The sequence below is a fragment of the Beta vulgaris genome, chromosome 9, assembly GCF_026745355.1.
Source record: "Beta vulgaris subsp. vulgaris cultivar EL10 chromosome 9, EL10.2, whole genome shotgun sequence".
Taxonomy (NCBI): domain Eukaryota; kingdom Viridiplantae; phylum Streptophyta; class Magnoliopsida; order Caryophyllales; family Amaranthaceae; genus Beta; species Beta vulgaris.
This window is the reverse complement of record NC_079210.1, coordinates 47,846,194-47,865,790: the sequence shown is the minus strand read 5'-3', so window position 1 is coordinate 47,865,790 and position 19,597 is coordinate 47,846,194. Positions and strand designations below refer to the sequence as shown.

Below are 19,597 nucleotides of genomic sequence, written 5' to 3'. Positions count from 1 at the left end.
CGCCTCATGCGAGATGGAATAACACTTTGAGGTGCTTCTCGCCTTTGACTTCATCTTTGCTTCTTGTGATGCGACTTAGTACCGACCGTCTTGGTTGTTTATCAATTGAGGTCGATGCGCCAAGACGTTTAAAGACAGATGCTTCTTCTTAGAGAATCGAGAAGCTTGTAAGGGTGTTCGTGTTTTTGGTTTCACACCTTCATTTAGCTCATGTCCACCAAGTCTGTCAAAAACCGATGTATGGTTCTTTATGACAGGCGACTGTATTCGATCAAAGACCGATATTTTTTGCTGGGTCGCACCTTCTTCACCCTCATTTTCTTCGACTTCCTCCGCAGTAATATATTGTGAAGAAGAGGTTGTCCCTCTACGCCGTGCGGAAATTTTGATGGGTGTTGGAGCTTCAAATCCCAAACCAACTTTAGTCGGACGTACCTCAACGCCATATTCTTGTAATCTCTTTTTGTGTCATTGATTCCATGAGGCTTAACCTCAATAACATTTCCCATGGACGCTGGATTTTCGAAGTCATAACCAGAGTTCGCCAAGAGCTTATAAGCGTTTGGGTCAAATTTACCCTTGTTAAGCCATTTTCTCCTAGATTGATCAACAGATTCCGATGTCGGAGGCTTAGCAATTTGATTGTGGTTGGCTCTAGGCAAAGGAACAACCACTTCTTGCTTTAAACATTGGAGAGTAGTCTCATCTACTCCTTTTTCTTCCTTTGGATCTACTTTCATGACCTGATGCCCTGCAAAAGGTGATTCCCCTTCCTTACGACGTGATTTAGGAATATATCGCAAAACTGGAGTAGTTACTGAATTCTTCATTGCTTTAAGGGGTTGAGCAACAACTTCTTCTTTTACCTTCTCCCTGTATTTTTGTTGTTGCATCTCAGTGGTGGTTGACTCCCTAGAGCTTGATGACGATGGAATGTCACCATTTTTGTTTGTACCCCTTTTCCCCGTTGAAGGAATTTTAGATGGCAACATTTCACTCGAGGGTTCTTCATCTTCAAAAAACTTAGCATCGGCAAAGTACGAATCTGTCATGCTAAAGGGTTTTACATCTCCATTTATTTTCTTCTCTCCTCCTCGATAAAATTTCAGACATTGATGAAGGGTTGATGCGACCACCCCATTTTCGTGTAACCATGGTCGTCCAAGCAACATTTTATATGACGTCTTTGTATCTATGACATGGAAGAGAGTAGATGATGTTAACTCTCCCATCACAAGGTTAAGACGTATTATGCCTATGGCACGCTGACTGTTCAAATTGAACCCCTGGATCATTAGACGACTATCAGAAAGATCTTCCATAGTGATCCCCAAATCAATCATGGTGGACTTTGGCATGATGTTGACAGCTGAACCTCCATCCACTAAGATACGATTCACTCTCTGGCCAAAAATATAACCAGCAACAAACAAGGGTCGGTTGTGAGGTTTTGAACCCAACAATAAGTCTTCATCAGTGAAGGCTAAGGCAAAATTACATGACGTGCATTTAGCCGAACTTTCTATTGGCTCTCCAGCATCTTTCACTTTGTCAAGGTATAGTTCTGGATGCTGAAGTGCAAGAGCCACCTGTCGACACATTTCTCGAGGCAAATGAAAGATCTGCCTCCATCCCATGCGTGTAGGAAGAGCTTCTAAGATAGATAATATCTTTGGATCTATCTCTGACCCTGAATGTTGAACAGTCACTTTAACAGAGACTTCATTTTCTTTAACCTTCTCTTGATCTCCCTCTTCTTCTTTTTCTTCATTATTCTCAACGAATGAGGTAGCATTAACAGTAACCGTAGTAAAGTAATCTTCAGGAAAGAATTCTTTCAAGATTACAGGAGTAAGTGGGTCTTGTTCAAGTAAGTCAATGGGCAATACTTGTTGTTTAGTATGCTTTTTTGACTTTTTCTTTTCTTTCGAGCGTCTTGAGCTTTTCCTTTTTTGGTGCTTCTTCTTACGACAAGCAACCTTTGGTTGAGGCTTCGACTGTCGTCTAGGCCTCCTTCTAGTGACTAACGTCCACCCTTCGTCATCCTCTTCTTGTTGGTTGCTAGTTGGGCTACTGTGCTCAATAAATGGCACCTCATCAACTTGAAGAACTGGTCGCAACACATGTACAATTACTGGCTCCAGACTCCCAAACTGCAAAGTTTGAGCCTCCCAATAAGAATCTAACATTGCAGAGGCATGATTAGCTTCGACAACTTCATCAAAATCCAATACAATCTTCCCATCCTTTGCAAGTTGCATGATTCTCTCCTTGAGTGTTATACACTTTTCTATAGGATGACTAATCAGCCTGTGGTACCGACAGTAGTTAGGATCAGAAGTCCTACCGACCTCCGCAGGACGCTTAGCTTCGGGCAATTCAATGACTTTGTTTTCAAGCAAATCATCTAACATCCCTGATAAATCAGAGTCTGGAAATGGATATTTCTTTGCTTGGAGTTCTTTCAAGGTTGGCCTATTTTTCCTAGGTTCTTTGGAAGGTGAACCCTTATTGTTTTCAGTACCAGCCTTGCTAGAGATCTTGACAGGCGAGGAGGTAGTCGTGATCGACATTGACTCCTTAGTCGAACTTTTGGCAGTCTTGTCAGTTTTCTTAAAATCCTTCTTCTCTTTCTTGTACTCTGAAGAAGTGTTGCTTTTGCCTCTATTGTTGCAATGGTAAGCTCCATGTCATGAGCTCGCGTAGCCAACTCCTGAAAAGTCCTAGGCTTTATACCTTGCAAAATATAAAGCAAGTCCCAATCCATCCCTTGAATGCACATCTCAACAGCAGAGACTTCAGTCAGGCGATCTTTACACTCTAGACTCAATGCGCGCCAACGATTGATGTAATCGATGACTGGCTCATCCTTCCACTGGTGAGTCTTAGTTAGTTCAGTCATACTGACAATACGTCGAGTGCTATAGAACCTGTTCAGGAATTCCTCCTCCATTTGATCCCAACTGTCGATGGATTGTGAGGGTAAATCAGTGTACCAGTCAAAGGCCATGCCTTTAAGGAACGAACGAATTGTTTGACCAGGAAATCATCTGTGGTACCAGCATTATTGCATGTTTCCACAAAGTGAGCAATGTGTTGCTTAGGATTTCCTTTCCCATCGAAATGCTGGAACTTGGGGGCTGATAGCCAAGTGGCATGTGCAGCTTGTCAATTCTTTTGGTATAAGGCTTTACATACCGATGACTCCTTGAGAACTTTCCCCGAGTTGATTTTTGATAGCGTGAGCTACTAATAACTCAAGTTGTCGAGCTGTGGGTGGGCGGCGATCGTCTTCACCACTATCGCCTTCGCTTTCACCCCATCCAGTCTTGATGCTGCGTCGTCTCCCTCAAGTTTCTTGTTGAGGGCAGCGATTTGCTCATTTTGGAGTCGGATTTGAGCATCTTTTTCTTCTCCATCTTTCATTAATTTTTGGAGTAGGCTATTCATTTCAGCAAGTTGTTCCTCAACTGTCTTAGCCGAAGTCACCATAACAGCAGCAGTGTTCGACTGAGAGAGTAAGGGTTCCTCTAAGTTGATAATCTTTAGAGGCGATGAGTCAACAATGTCATCACTTGTCTCATCGTCACTCCCCACATTGAGTGGGTCAAAGAGAGGGCTAGTGTGGACAGTCAGTCTGTCTGACTTATCAGATGAGAGTTGCTTCCATATTTGAGAAGCAATCAATGATGGCTCACGTTCAGCCAAAGCGATTGAGCCAAACACAGGGGTTTCAGCTCCTTGTATGAGCCATGCACGACAGATGATTCAGTAGCAATAGGCTATAGAGCTTTCTTGGCCTGGTAGGAACGTTCGCAGTTCGGAGCTTTGCAGCGGCGGCAGCAATAGCAGCCTTCTTCATTCCTCTGGTGCGAAAACCAAGAGTCATATCATCCATATAATCACCCAACGTTACAGATTTTCGTGGGGTGTCAGCAGAGTTTTCAGAAGATTGAGAGATGTTCTTGCTTGAGGCCATTTCTCAGATTTGTTGTTGATGACGAAACAGAGATGAGAGGCAGAGATGGTCCCACCGAGCGTGCCAAAATCTGTATACACAAAATTTCGAGTCAAATAAATAAGACAGAAACAAAGTAACAAAGAAATTATATTTCAATAAATGTATTGAGTACAATCTCTGTAAACAGTTTATAATGAAAAATAAACTAAGTCCTCTGATTCTGTTTCGTAGCTTGAGAGTGACACGTGTTGGTGTCGACGTGGAGTTGAATGTAGACTGACCTGTTGTCAACGTCAACCTGAGTTTGAGTGTGGGATGACGTTTTGTCGACGTCAACCTGAGTTTGAGTTTGTTTGGGTATATTCGAATGAGGGCTGACAAAGCTTGAATCTCAGTCGAATATGTTTGAGTGTATCTGAATAGTCGGCACAATTTTGATGTGCTTGTTAACTAATTGCAGAGAGAATTCTAAGAGAATTTTATGAGCTCTTGAGAATAATGATTTTTCCGTCCCCTCAACTGAGAGATGTGCGATCTATTTATAGGGAATGAAGATCCCTTCATGGACTTGGTAATTTATGGGTTTGGGCCCGTTTATGACTTGGAAGTCTTTTTACCTTTGCCATTTGACCATCTTATTCGGACTAGTAATCTGGGCTAACCCAATACTTTATAACCCAAATTATATTTGTTTAATTTAATTTGGATATGTAATTTGAGTGGGCTAAATTAATTAAATTGGGCTAATCATATTTATTTTAGCTCAATAATAATTAATTTATTTTCATGTAAAACACTAATAAATTTTTAGTGTCTACAGGGCGACTTTAAGTAATTATGGGACGAGGATTAGAAGTTCAGTTCTTTTTTAATCTGTAGTAGCTTTTCCTTTTATTTATTTTTTTAAAATAATATTCATCCAATGCAAGGTCAAATAATATCAACAATATTCATCTTTTGAAGGATTTCTTTTTGAAGTGAAGTACTCGTAGAGATCTTAAGATTATGCAATGTAATTCTAATTGGTTAACTTTTAAACACTTATTATTTGTCTTTTATGGAAGAATTTTCACTTTGGTATTGGGAGAGTTTTAACATTGATCGATCAAAAGTTTCGTATTTCAAATTCTTTTAAACACTTAATATTCGTCTTTTATAGGAAAATTATTTTTATTAATGTGTATTGTATAGTGAGATTATGTGATCGTTATCTAACACTAGCTGATTAAGTATCATATGATATCTTCGCTCAAAGGAGAACTTCATTACGAACGTAAATAGATGCGATGTAATCGATAAATCACACATGACAAGGAAGTTCCACGTGTTAGATAATATTACCAAATTACATAATTTTAACACTATTATAGTAGTACATTTTACATAGCGTATGAATTTTGGATTATATAGCTAAATGGATACGACATAGCTACATGAAAACCTCTAAAACATTGCAAGTATTTTGATGATTTGCAAACTAGAGAATGATCCAATTTGGACTAAAATAAGTGTGTATGAAAAAAAAATCTTATGATACTAAAGATAAGTTTGTAAGCACTACAAATGATGTTACCACTAAAAAAATACTCGTGTTCTTTTATCGTTCTTCCTGTTTTGTATTTTATAGGTCTCCAATGCATATCTTTTACAGTTGACATAGTTACATATAATTTATAAATACAATATATAAAAAGTTGAAATTTAAAAAAAAAAAACATTTGAAAAAGTCTTGTAATATCCCACAAATAGTTTTTTTAATGAATGAACAACAGAATCAAAGTTTTTCATTTTTACCTAAAGTCAAAGTAGGAAAAAATTAAAACTAAAAGAGTGTTTTTTTTAATGATTTGACTTTTTTTTTTTAAAAAAAAGTTTCCTAACACACCACAAACTCACCAAGACACCATACCGATCTCCAAAGTGTTATTAACAGATAAAACACAAACAATGGGATCAGTGATCACACATCTTCATCTCTTTTTTTCTATTCGAAGTATATGTATTTATTTTTGGTATACAATGGAAGACACCCCCCATTAATTCTGACTTATTAGACACAAATACTTGTAAATTACAATAATTAAACTAAAGCCTGAAAAAGTTGTTCATGTTGTTGTGCCTTCAAAAGCGCAACAAAGTATTTTGACATCCTTCTTGTCATCTTGAGCAGTTCTGAGATGCTGGCTCTCACTCGCCCTGCTTACACTACTATCAGATAGCACATTTCTCCCATAACGAATGGAGGCGGCCGCCGCAGCAGCAACAGTAGCAGCACTATGCGGTGGTATTGTATATTGCATGTTGGAAACCGAAGCTAAAGCAACCATAGAGACAGCGGCAGCAACTGCAGAAGCAACAGTTCCGATGGTATTGGTAACAGACATTGCTCTATTGTTGAACTAATTGATGAATGAAGTATTACTGTTAAAATTAATCCACTTTGCCACATATATAGAAGCTGGGTAAACTAAGAGACTTCCTCAAACACTCTAAGAGATGAGACAGCCATTACTGCTTCCTTGACATACCAGTTACATTCCCCCAAATAGGGGAATACAAAAGCTGGACACATTCAAGAGGTATATGTAGTCGACTAATCGTAGATTAACAAAAACCCACAATATATCTCAGCCCTCCATTCAAGGTTAAAAGTCATCAAATATACTCGCTATCCTAGAATTTGAACAGTTTCTTTTTCCATTAGTCCAATATTAATTTGAACACTTCCTACTTCGGCACGGTCCCAACAATATCTATTGTTTCTTACCTTTCCTTTTGGACCAACAACTGCTTCATTTCATATATACTTTTCCATTAAACTAATGATACAAATAAGCCCCCTGCTATCTATCACATAAACTATCTCCCAACAACTTATCTCCCAAAACTTTGTGCCCTTAATCCTAGTCAGTGTTGAAATGGATTTCCTAATATATCCACACATAAATGAAGCGAAGAGGATAAATGGATAAGTGATCATATTACATCCTTAATTGTGAGAGATTGGAGTATAACAACTAAAATCAGGCTGAGGAATAATTGCTTCCTTCAAAAGTTGAATTCTTTACCATCACCAATTAGTTTTGAACTATAGTCCCCATTGTTAGATAAGGTTGAAGTTGAAAACACCAAATCAAAGGACAACCCCGGTACTCCGAAAGACTCCGTCCGTGTATAAGAAGAGGCAAAATAACAAGCACTTGTGAGCTTTCGCCCGGAACAAGTCGGACAAAAAGGCCAAAAATTTCGAGAGTCTTATTAACAAGGAATAATTAACAGGACAAGAGATATATGTGTTTTATCCCAGGTTGCATCACAATCTGGACAAGTGAGGTATATGCTAGGTCCCTGTTTGAAAGACCCCTCTAGATTTATAAACTTAGCATAAACAAGACTGGAATTTTATTGACACGAACAAGCATGGAATGAGATATAGCCAGAGTAGGAAAATGGGATATCTATTTTTGTTGCTCAAGCTGCTAGCCTCTCACAGTATTCATAAGGTTTCCTTTTCATTAAATTAATTCAAATATATAATGATTATACGAACGTTTCTCGACAGAAGTACGTAATTACACTTTAAAGCAAGAAGAACTAACAACAATGAGGGTCAAGGTAGTTTTCCGTCATCTAATCCTCCATTAATTCAAAGTCCTTTCTGGCCGTTATCTTCTGAACATATCCTGCAGCCAAGAAATACAAAACACAGCAATATGAATTACTAGATGTAATTAGATTGAAGCACGGCATATCGAATATACATCAGTCACACAAAAGTATTCTAGCCCATCCAAATAACTAGAAAGAAAAGAAAGGACATATATAGAAGCTGATGCAGGGAAGGAACTATGAGGAGAGATGAAAGTGATGTGAATGGTGAAATACGAGATGAAGAGCATCTCAAAGACAATACCTTGGAAATGCCAGTCAGGTTATCGTATTACAATACTCACCGGGAGGATATGTACTGAAAAAATATGGGGGGAAAAATAGTTCAATCAAGACAAGGGAATTGGCAGAAAAAGGTAAAACTTAGTTAGTATGTTGTCTCATGGATAACTGTTCAAAGGCAACAGTTGATAAGCTACAATATTGCTCATGAAAACTGGTGTGTTGACAACTTGACATACAGTTTTCACCAAAGAGTTTCTCACAGACTACGTGTTCCAAACTAAAATTTAGCCTTTAGTCACTTTCGCTTCATGACTTGTCTTTACAGCAGAACTCCTCTTCCCTATATTATTCTCAACCTTCCTAGCAAAGCTACATTGTAAAGCTCAAGATAAACTTGTTTACTAATCCCTTTCTTGGTATGCCACTCATCCATCGAAACAATATCATAACATTTGCCATTACAAAGTGATGCAGATTGTTATGGCTGAACTTCCCTCTGAAAAAATAAAGTTTCAGGACTAAAGCTGGATATAAAAAGTTCTAGAGTCTTACCGATTCCAGCACATGGTATGCATTTGCAAGTGGTCGACTTCCCTCGTTTGTTGTAGTAATCGACATAACCTGACCCTTGGCAACTCCGACACTTGCCTGTCCACTCGTAAAAAACCACCCTGCAGTCCTAAAATCACCACAAACCCAAAATATCATGATCACATATAAGATAGAAAAAGACCATATTGCTTGATCAGTGTTAATTGCTAAACCCCTATCAAACAACAACCCGAAACATACATAGTGGTACGAGCAAGTGGTACACTTGTGAGGTAATTCAAGAGAAGAAAATAGGGAATGAATTGTGTTCCTGTACCCTTACTCACACGCGAATTAGGTTACGTTGTGCTTGATCATGAGGCCTATAAATCAAAAGTCAATTTGTTTCCATACTGGCGCTCAAGCACAAGAACTCATAAAGTTGAGGATACTTAAGCAAATAAAGTAAACAACCAAGTGAGTGAAACAACCGCTCTTTTCTCCCAGTCATCACTCACGTCCTTTTTTTTTTTTTTTTTTTTTTTTTTTTTTTTTTTTGACATCCAGGAAACATACAAAAGACAAACATAAACTAAGCAACATTAACCCGATGCACACGGCAATGATGTGCTAACTCGTGTGCCTGTTGGACCTGAGTTCGACTAACTTTAAGGATACGGCAACTATGAATGGATGCCGAGGTCGCCCGAATATCACCTATAGTATGGAGAATGGAAATATCTGATGGCATTTGTGACGCCAAGCTGTGGACTAGGATTTCAGAATCTGTGACTATCATGATGCGGGTAAATGCAGATGCGAGTACCCATCTTAGCGCCTCTAGGCAGGCCATAGCTTCAGTTTGATAGCCGTCGAAGCATAGATAAATTTACCATTACTTTGAATTGGGTTCATGTGTTGTGTAGCCACCCATGTGACACCTCCCTGACGTGTGCTTTTATCCCAAGAACCATCTATTTGGATTAATCAGGTCGAAGACGTTCGAGTTGACTTGCCCTAGGTCGGTGGCGATGAAACCAGGGGGGTGAGTGAAGTTTGGTGCTGTGTGAGTGGTGATTGTCGGGACGCCATTTGCAGTAAATAGTGTATGGTCATGCATACCTTCCGTTAGATAAACGTTAAAAACTTCTAACGTTGCTCTAACCTGTCGAAATACTTGATTATTTCGCGTCTTCCAAACTGCCCACAGGGTGCCAATAAACAGTGGCAGCCGTAGACCATGAAAGCCATCCTCCTTTATGTATTTTTCAAGCCAGAAAACCAACCAAGAAGCCAACGGCATAGAGGGGTGATGATAGGATTTGATATGAAGGCCATTTCCCTCCCATGCCTCCGTAGCTAAGGGGCAGAACCTGAAAATGTGTTGGTCATCTTCAGTATCATGTAGACACACTGTGCAGTTGTGGATATTCATGATACCCCTCTGATGGAGATTGGACGAGGTGGCCAAACAATTGTGCCACATTCTCCAAATGAAAATTTTCCATTTCGGCATGATGTTCAAACCCCAAAGGTGACAGAAGAAAGTCATGTTCTCTGGGGTTGTCATGCTGTTAGTTTCATGTTGTTGATGGTGTTGCAATAGCAAGTCATAACCGGATTTTGTATCGAATCTTCCGGAACAAGCTGGAGGCCAGAAGGGCCTATCTGGGACGTCGGGCCGATAAGGCAGTTCCATGCTCTGAATGAGACGAGCATCAGAAGGAATGAAAAGTCTGTGGACCTTTGCTATATTCCAGCCCTGGTTATGAGGTAGAATAAGATCCGCTACTAGAGTGTGTGCTGCCTCGCGTAGTGAGGTACCATCTCTGAAGGTTGGAATTTTACCTTGGACCCATGCTTGTGAACCTGCTTTAATAGACGTGCCATTGCCTACTTTCCAACCACAATTTCCTCGCAAAATTTGGCTAGCAATAAGAAGACCGCGTCTCCCGAGCGAAAGATTATACTTAGTTGATCTGATCCAGTTTGCTTGCGGGGTCGAAGATTTGAAGACCCTAGAAATTAGTAATTGGGGCTGTTGAATGATACGCCATACCTTTTTCATCAATAGTGCTTTGTTGAAAGAAGCAATGCTACGAATACCGAGGCCCCCTCTTCCCCGAGGTTGATGTAAAACCGCTTTCCGTTTCCAATGTATCCCTGTTTGAGAGTTATTAGTCCAGAAGAAACGGACAATCATAGCATCTAGTTTGTTTGTGATGGTGGTAGGGATCTGGAAAATGGTAAGATGATGCATGATTGTGGCCACTAGGATAGAGTTTATTATAATTAGTTTCGATGGCTGGGAGAGCCATGTGTGATTCCAGAGCGCCATTTTTTGTGAGATGATATCCAATAGAAAAGTGAAGTGGGGCACTTTCGAACCCTGTATATCAATTGAAGAACCCAGATATGTACCCAGTGACTGTTTATCCTCTAGCTGGAGACGAGCTTTATAACTTTGGCGATGCTCCATAGAAATATTCGGACTGAATTTCACAAAAGATTTTTGACGATTAATCATCTGGCCCGAAACTGAGCAGAACCGTGTAATGATGGTATTAATGGCCGAACACGCTTCTTCAGAAACATGGAAAAAGAAAAGTGCATCATCTGCAAAGAACAAGTGAGATAATGTCGAACCTTGTTTACCAATCTTGATACCTTTGAATTTGCGAATATCCGTGGCCAGTGTCGTCATTCTTGACAAGATATCCATACAAAAGAGGAAAAGGTAAGGTGAAAGAGGGTCTCCCTGACGTAACCCGCACTGTGGAAAAAACGTAGGAGTTGCCGAACCATTGATCATTACTCTATACGACACTGTTTCAATACATTGTTGGACGAGTTGAATCCAGTAGATAGGAAACCCATAAGCTCCCAAAATTTTTTTTATGAAAGTCCAGCTGACTCTATCATAAGCCTTATTCATATCCAACTTTAGTGCTGCCAAATGGCGACCTCCCGATCGTTGCTTGTTGATAATGTGAGTAATTTCATGAGAAATCAAGATGTTATCATCCATGTGTCGGCCGGGGACGAAAGCATTCTGGTAATCATCTATGAGTTGGGGAAGGAGGGGTTTCATCCTGTTGACCATGCATTTGGCAATACATTTGTAGATAACATTACATAAGCTTATAGGGCGAAACTGGCTTACCTCTTCCGGAGGGGTGACCTTCGGAATAAGAACTAAAAGAGTTTTATTCCATTCCCTTAAAAGATGTCCTGTAGAGAAGAATCTGCTGACTGCCTGAAGTACGGAGGCCCCAATAATGTCCCAATGAATTTTATAAAACTCAGACGGAATCCCGTCAAGTCCAGGTGACTTGGCATTACCCATATCAAACATTGCCTCTTGTATCTCCCGATCCGAAATCTGGGCAACCAATTTATGGGCTTCGGTAGGCGAAATACGAGGCAGATTTAATTCCCTCAAAACTAGCTCAATCTCGTCATCATTAGTGGTGTTTACTGACGGACCCCTTGTTGAAGATTTAAAGAGAGTTTGAAAGTGGGTTTGTATCATATTCGTGATCTCATTGTGATCCTCCACCCATTCGCCTGTTGCAGACCGCAACATGTAGACATAGTTATGTGTTTTCTTTTGACGTAATCGATTGAAAAGAAACTTAGAAGGGATGTCCCCTAGTTGGAGGTGTCTTTCTTTAATCCTTTGTTGCCAGTACGTCAAAGCCAATGAAGCTTCATTTAATAAATGCCGGTGTCGCAGGACTAAATTCGCCCCTTGTGTAAGAGTTTGAACATGAGTAGCTTGGTGTTGAAGTTCACTGAAAATCTTACGCCAGTTAATACCCCCAAATAGTTTCTTATCCAGACACCAGGCTTTAAGATGCTTTCGAAGTGAATCCAATTTTCGAGCCAGAGAGTACATTGAGGAACCTGCTATTCTCAACTGCCATATGTTTTGTGTTATTTTAACAACCTCCGGATAACGCAAGCACCAGTTTTCTAATTGGTAAGGACGAGTAGGAGTGGAAGGTTTTGGTGTAGTTTGAAGCCAAATAGGGGCATGATCCGATTGTATAATTGGAAGGTTTTGAACAATAGTCGCAGGAAATTCATCAAACCAATCTTGAGTTGCATAAGCCTTATCTAGTCTTTCCATTATAAGGCCAGAATCCTCTCTATTATTAGTCCAAGTATAACGAGGACCATAGAATGGCACATCTTGTAACTGTAGTGCATGCTTCCAAGACATAAAATCCTCCCAACCTCGAATTAAAGTTGCACCCCCTAATTTATCAGAATAGAGGTCCACTTGATTTATATCTCCCACAATGATGTAGTTGGTGTACGGTTGTAACAAAGTGTTCAATTCAGCCCATAATGACGCTCTATGATCTACATTAGGCTCACCGTACAAGAAAAGGCAGTGCCACATTTTTCCATTCATAGCAGTTATTTTACAAAGTACATAGTGTCTAGAGAGATCAACTACATCCATAACAAACGGGCCCCAACAAAAAACCGCTAAGCCGCCCCTGGTATTAACAGCATCTACCCCACAAAAAGAAGTAGGACAAGTTGACCTAAGCAAACTTTTTACTTTATGTACATCACTCTTAGTCTCTTGCAAAAACAAAAACGAGGGGTGATAGCTCGAAAGGAGCCATCGAAGGTATGGAATTGTCGGACTTGTTTGGTCGTTAAGTCCTCGACAATTACAGGCTAAAACATTCATAACGACTGTTGTGGTTGATTGGGGTCAACCACGTCCCTTACAAGAGCATTTTTGGAACAACCAACTGTCAAACTCAAGTGAACTAGCATGTCAGACTCCATAGTAGCAAGTTCCTGTGTCTCGCTCACATGTGTTGGTGCAGATTTTTTTGATTTCTTTTGAGTCCAATGAGAAATATGTTGACTTGGTGAAGCATTTGCCACTCGCTTACCAGGATTGGGAGAGAAAAGAGAAGTTTCTGGAACCACTCCAAACATTGTTGCCATGTCTAAATCCGTAATTGCTTTACTTCTAACTTCATCATCAGTCTGGCTTCCCACAATGTTAAACCCTCCCTTAGCATCCCAATCCTCCAATCTTTTTTTCTGCCTCTTAAATCGGGCTTGGAATTCATCTCCTCCAAATTGAAAAAACGACTCAAGGGATTGGCTTTGTGTGTTCAGATTTTCCCTTCTCCGTTTACCAGTAAACATTGGGGCAGTTATAGGGTTAGTTAGCCTCACAGGCCTTGGTAATGGAGATTGGTGAGGATAGGTAGAGGGCAAAACTGGCACAGGAGTTGTTATTTCACTTGTTGGGCTTGTAGCTAAAGGAGATGTGGGAGAATAGTTATTTTCAGACCTACTCAACCCAATATCCGAACTAGAAGTCCAATGTTGGTTTTGAAGCATAGGATTGAAGTTATCTGCATATGGTGGGGGGAAAGGCGAAATCTTTGGTTTATAAGTTGTGAAATATGACGAAGTTCCTCAGGTTCATTGCTAGAATCAGAGATAGGAAGGTGTTCATGATGGCTGAACCCAGTGTCAAGAAAGCCATGCAATTCATTTTCAGACCTACTCACATCCATTTTAGTGCAAACATATTGGCACATTACAATGCTTGTAATATCTCCAAATGAAATATGAAGAAAGCCCAAAATTAGCTTTTGGGTCACAGTAAAAACATGTTACAAAACCATAAAGTTGGACTAACTAATCATCTTTCCATACTCAAAACACTTTCAGGCTTCGGTAATTAACATAAGATCCAACAATATAACAAATTAACAATCTTCATCAAACAACATTTCGAAAGCATGGGATTCCCATAGCCGTACCTGTTTATGTTCTCATCCCAAACTCTCCATGCTACTTAAGTTCTAAGGACTCCCAAAATATCCAAAACCAATACCGAACACGACGACTTTTTGCCTATGGCTCATTTGGAGCTCTACAAATGAGCAAAGAAATAGCCTTAGGTGTACGATACACCCGGGTGTATAATGTGAATTGCATAGAACATCAAATAGATATTCCACTCATCAAATTGATCAATCTGACATCAATCAACCAAATTCTCTGATTCTACAACTTTCCAATTAAGGAAAGAAAAATCAATTCTATTTCTAAATAATAACATTTCCATCATCAAAATTTCCACTATCAACTAATAATTACTCCATTTAACAACCCAGCTACTGTAACCACTCAACATAGAAAAATATTCAATATTTCCTTAAAACAAAATATCAACGTCACTCTTAAAATATCCCAAAAGTAAAATACTACCTCCCTTCAATATTATTTACCATGATTTGACATAAAGTATGAGTGGAAAATATCTAATTGTTGCAAATTATATGAAACGGAAGTACTATCAAGTATCAATATCAACCTCGAAATATCCGAAAAGTTAAAAAACGATAATAATTAATCAAGATTAAACAAAAACTAACCTCAATTTGAGGATCACAACTAAGACGACGATCAATTTCTTCAGGAGAAATAGGGGTAGTATCGGGATAAGTCATAGGAAGAGGAAGAGGGTCAGAATTATCACTTAAATAACTCTCTCGATTTCTCGACCATTTTTTCTCTCTTTTTCCATTAATACTACTACCACCATTGTTACCACCCCCTAAAACGGCGTCCTTTTCTCGAGGAATCCGAGGTCCAGAAATGTCGGGAAATTGGAACCAATTAGGCGACGAAGAAGACGATGCTGCGGAAAAATCAGGCGCGCGACATTGGATTGAGATTGTGTAATTGTGAGGAGGAGAGAGAAAATAGGGTTTTGAAGTTGATGGTATAGGTGAGATGAATGAAGATGAAGTGCTTAGATTTGCAGCGAACATTTTGTGTGTTTTTTTAAAAAAAAATTGAGAGTGAAATTGTGGTATGTGAGAAGAAAGTTGTGATTTTAGAGAGATAATTTCAAATTATTGGGAAAAATTGGTATTTGATTGTTGTATTATCGCCATTGATGATGAAAGTTTGGAGGTTAGTTTGGGTGGAGAGTGGAGTGCCGAGAGATAAGAGGAGAAATAACGCGGTGGTCGAGAGGAACACGACTTCTAACATTTTGCCAGGTCTAAAATGTGATGTAATTAAATTAAAATTTTCTGAATTCTTTTTTAAAAAATAGATTCAATTGTGAATAATACTTCACTTTCTTTTCAAAAAAATATATCAATACAATATATCAATACACGTGAATCCTTGACACAATTTGCATTGCCTCGAAAAGCCTCTAACATCTCATTTGTTTATTTCGAAATGAATGTAAAGTCATTTACATATTCGATCCAAATCACATGACTATTTTCCAAGACCTACCATGTGTCCATGTCCCTAGGAGACATCCCGTGGCGTTCAGAGCTCGGACCCCGGAAAAGACCAAAAGCGTGTATTATAACCTTCAATTTTAACTCTTTTTGGTACATTTTTAGACTTTTTCGGATCAGGTCATATTTTCTCCCGAAACATTCCTAGGAAGGCCGACATGACTTGTAACGTTGCACGGGTGCTTGGCACCATTTGGGCCAATTGACCAATTGGGTAAAAAAAAATTAGCACATAACGACAATATGGTAAAAAAGTTAGCTTCAGTGACAATTTGGTAAATAAACTTAGCTTCATATGATAAATTGGTAAATAAACTTAGGTTTGGGTGACAAATTGATAAAAAAGTTAACTTTTGCGACATTTTGGTAAAAACAATTGAGCTCTTGCGACGTTTAGGCCAAAATTTTAAAAACCTATTTTTCTTTTTATTTATTATTGAATTCAGGGGTATCTCCTTTTAATTAATACAATACGAGCGAGAATCATTAAAATATTGTTTCACTCATCACATGTGGAGAGCAAATGTATTCATGTATGTGTTTGATATTTTTGAGATTATTTAGGGATAATTTAATGCACCATTGTCCCCAAAGTTGTCATATATCTTCATTACAAGATTGTATTCATCTTAAAAATTATCCACATATATATTAAATACATATTGAATACGAATGTTATTATTCTCAAATGTTAGTTAGAATGAAAATGGAGAGGAAAATATAGGGATAATTGGGTAAATAATTGCATATAGAAAAAAGAAATAATGGTGAAATTAATAAATTAAAAATATTCTCTTTTCTACACAATTATTTTTCTCTTGTTTGCACTCTAATTAACATTCGAGAGCAACCTTTCAAAAAAAAACATTCAAAAACAATAACATTTGTATGCAATATGTATTGAAATTTATTTCAATATTTTTGTGGAATATTTCTAAGATAGATACAATATTTTAATGAAAGTATACACTCCGGAGTAACAACTTTATGGACAATAATTCATTAAATATTATAAAAAATATTGAACGCATTTGCACTTAAACTATGATGGATGAAGTAATATTTTTAATTCTCCTCTTATATTAATTAGAATGGAAAGAATATATGGTAAAATAATGAGCGATAGTTGGGTAAATAAATGTGTGGGAAAGAAGAATAAAATTTAACAAAAATGGAAAAGCATAGAAAAATAGTTTTTAAAAATTTTGGCCTCAACGTTGCGAGAGCTCAATTTTTTTAATAAACTATCGCAGTAGTTAACTTTTTTTATCAATTTGTCACCTGAACCTAAATTTATTTACCAAATTGTCACCGAAGCTAACTTTTTTACCAAATTGTCGTCATGTGCCAAATTTTTTTACCAAATTGGTCAATTGCCCGCACAATTTGTGTTGACTTGAAAAGCCTCTAAACACCCCATTTGTTCATTTCTCGTAAAACCCAAAATTGACTCAAAATAAACGTAAAAGCATTCATATATTCATCCCCAGCTACTTGACTCCTTTCCAATGACCCCCAATGTCCCTAGGAGGCACCCCATGGCCTTCGGAGCTCGGACCACGAGAAAGTTCGAAAACATGTATTATAACCTTCAATTTTGGGTGTTTTTGCAACATTTTTTGACTTTTTCGGGCCTGGTCATATTTTCTCCTGAAACATTCCTATAAGTACCGACATGACTTGTAATGTTGTTCAGGTGCTTGACACCATTTGCAATGCCTCAAAAAACTTCTGAACACCCCATTTTTCATTACTCGTGAAACCCAAAATTGTCTCGAAATGCATCCACATGCATATATGTTTCAGGCCACGTGACACATTTCAATAACCTCCCATGTCCCTAAGAGGCATCCCGTGGCGTTGGGAGCTGGGGATCCAGGAAATTCCGAAAGCGTGTATAACCTTCAATTTTGGTTGTTTTTGGGACATTTTTGGACTTCTCTGGGCCTGACCATATTTTCTCCAGAAACGTTCCTCGGAAAACGGATGTGACATGTAACGTTGTGCAGGTGCTTGGAACCATTTGTGTTGCCTCGAAAAACTTTTAAACACCCCATTTGTTCATTTCTCATAAAACCTAAAACTGCCTCGAAATGAACATAAAGGCATCCACATATTTGTTCCAAGCCACATGACACATTTGCAATGACCTCCCATTCCCCTAGAAGTCATCCCGTGGCGTTCGAAGCTTAGGCCCTAGGAAAGTTCGAAAGCGTATATTACCTTCAATTGTTGTTATTTTTGGGACATTTTTTATTTCTCTGAGCCTGGTAATATTTTCTCACCGAAACATTCCTAGGAGTGTCGACATGACTTGAAATGTTGCGTGGGCGCTTGGCACCATTTGTGCTACCTCGAAAAGCCTCTAAACACCTCATTTGTCCATTTCTTGTGAAACCTAAAATGTCTCGAAATGAACGTAAAGTCATCCACATATTCGTTCCAAGTCACATGACTCATTTCCAATAACTACCATGTGCCTAGGAGGCATTTCGTGGCGTTCGTAGCTCATACCCCGGGAAAGTCCAAAAGCGTTTATTATAACCTTCAAATTTGGATTTTTTGGGACTTTTTTGGACATTTTCGGGACTGATCATATTTTTCTCCTGAAACATTCCTATGAGTATCGACATGATTTGTAACGTTGCACGGGTACTTGACACCATTTGCAATGACTCGAAAAGCTTCTGAACATCCCATTTTTTCATTATTATTCGTGAAACCCAAGATTGTCTCGAATGAACGTAAAGACATCCACATATTCGTTCCAAGCCACATGACTTCTTTCCAATGACTTTCCATGTCCTTAGGAGGCATTTTGTAACGTTCTGAGTTCGGACCCTGGAAAATTCCAAAAGCGTGTATAACCTTCAATTTTGGCTATTTTGGGACATTTTTGGACTTCTCCGGGCCTGACCATATTTTCTCCAGAAACTTTCTTAGGAAAACCGACGTGACTTGTAATGTTGCACGAGTACTTGGAACCATTTGTGTTGCCTGAAAAACCTCTAAACATCCCATTTATTCATTTCTCGTGAAACCTAAAAGTGCCTCAAAATAAACATAAAGGCATCCACATATTCGTTTCAATTCACATGACTCATTTCCAATGACCTCCCACGCCCCTAGGAGTCATCTCGTGGCGTTCGAGCTTAGGCCATAGGAAAGTTCGAAAGCATGTATTATAACCTTCAAATTTGGTTGTTTTTGGGACATTTTTTGATTTCTCTAGGCCTAGTCATATTTTCTCCCGAAACGTTCCTAGGAGTGCCGGCGTGACTTGTAATGTTGTGAGGGCGCTTGACAACATTTTTGTTGCCTCGAAAAACTTCTAAGCACCCCATTTGCTCATTTCTTGTGAAATCTAAAATTGTATCGAAATAACGTAAAGGCATCCACATAATCAATCCAAGACACATGACTCATTTCCTATGACTAACATGTCCCTAGGAGGCATCTCGTGGCGTTTGGAGCTCGGACCCAGGGAAAGTCCAAAAGCATGTATTATAACCTTCAATTTTGACTGTTTCTGTGACATTTTTGGAATTTTCGGGCCTGGTCATATTTTCCCCCGAAACGTTTCGAGGAACGTAGGCATGACTTATAACGTTGCACGGGTGCTTGGCACCATTTGTGTTGGCTCAAAGAGCCTCTCAACACCTCATTTGTTCATTTTTCGTGAAACCCAAAATTGCCTCAAAATGAACTTAAAAACATCAATATATTCATTCCAAGCCACTTGACTCATTTCCCAATGACCTCCGATGTCCATAGGAGGCACCCCGTGACGTTCGGAGCTCGGGCCACGGGAAAGTCCGAAACCTTCAATTTTGGGTGTTTTTGCGACATTTTTGGATTTTTTCGAGCCTGGTCATGTTTTCTCCTGAAACATTCCTTT

The 19,597-nt window shown here is 38.9% G+C and overlaps 1 protein-coding gene across 2 annotated transcripts; it reads right to left on the bottom strand.

The window, feature by feature from the left end:
• Positions 1–5,897: 5,897 nt before the first annotated feature.
• On the bottom strand, positions 5,898–15,449 carry LOC104904304 (protein disulfide-isomerase SCO2). Of its 2 annotated transcripts, none has more exons than XR_008967550.1 (4): positions 14,812–15,449; positions 8,408–8,534; positions 7,538–7,644; positions 5,898–6,305 (listed from the first exon to the last, which is right to left on the bottom strand). XR_008967550.1 is itself a non-coding variant. In XM_010692521.4 (4 exons), exons 1-3 carry the CDS (start codon positions 15,208–15,210, stop codon positions 7,592–7,594), a joined length of 579 nt encoding a protein of 192 aa, XP_010690823.1. In that variant the 5' UTR covers positions 15,211–15,448; the 3' UTR covers positions 5,898–6,305; positions 7,561–7,591. The 2 variants fall into 2 exon arrangements, 1 of the variants encoding a protein (XP_010690823.1); XM_010692521.4 differs by having other exon boundaries at positions 7,561–7,644; positions 14,812–15,448.
• Positions 15,450–19,597: the final 4,148 nt, after the last annotated feature.

Bases quoted from the DNA above. Each gene is read 5' to 3' on its own strand.
- LOC104904304 (XM_010692521.4), bottom strand. From the start codon at position 15,210: ATGTTCGCTGCAAATCTAAGCACTTCATCTTCATTCATCTCACCTATA. The intron at 8,535-14,811 runs GTTAGTTTTTGT...TGGTGATTTTAG, and splicing joins GTTGTGATCCTCAAATTGAG to GACTGCAGGGTGGTTTTTTA. The intron at 7,645-8,407 runs GTAAGACTCTAG...TCTTGGCTGCAG, and splicing joins CATACCATGTGCTGGAATCG to GATATGTTCAGAAGATAACG.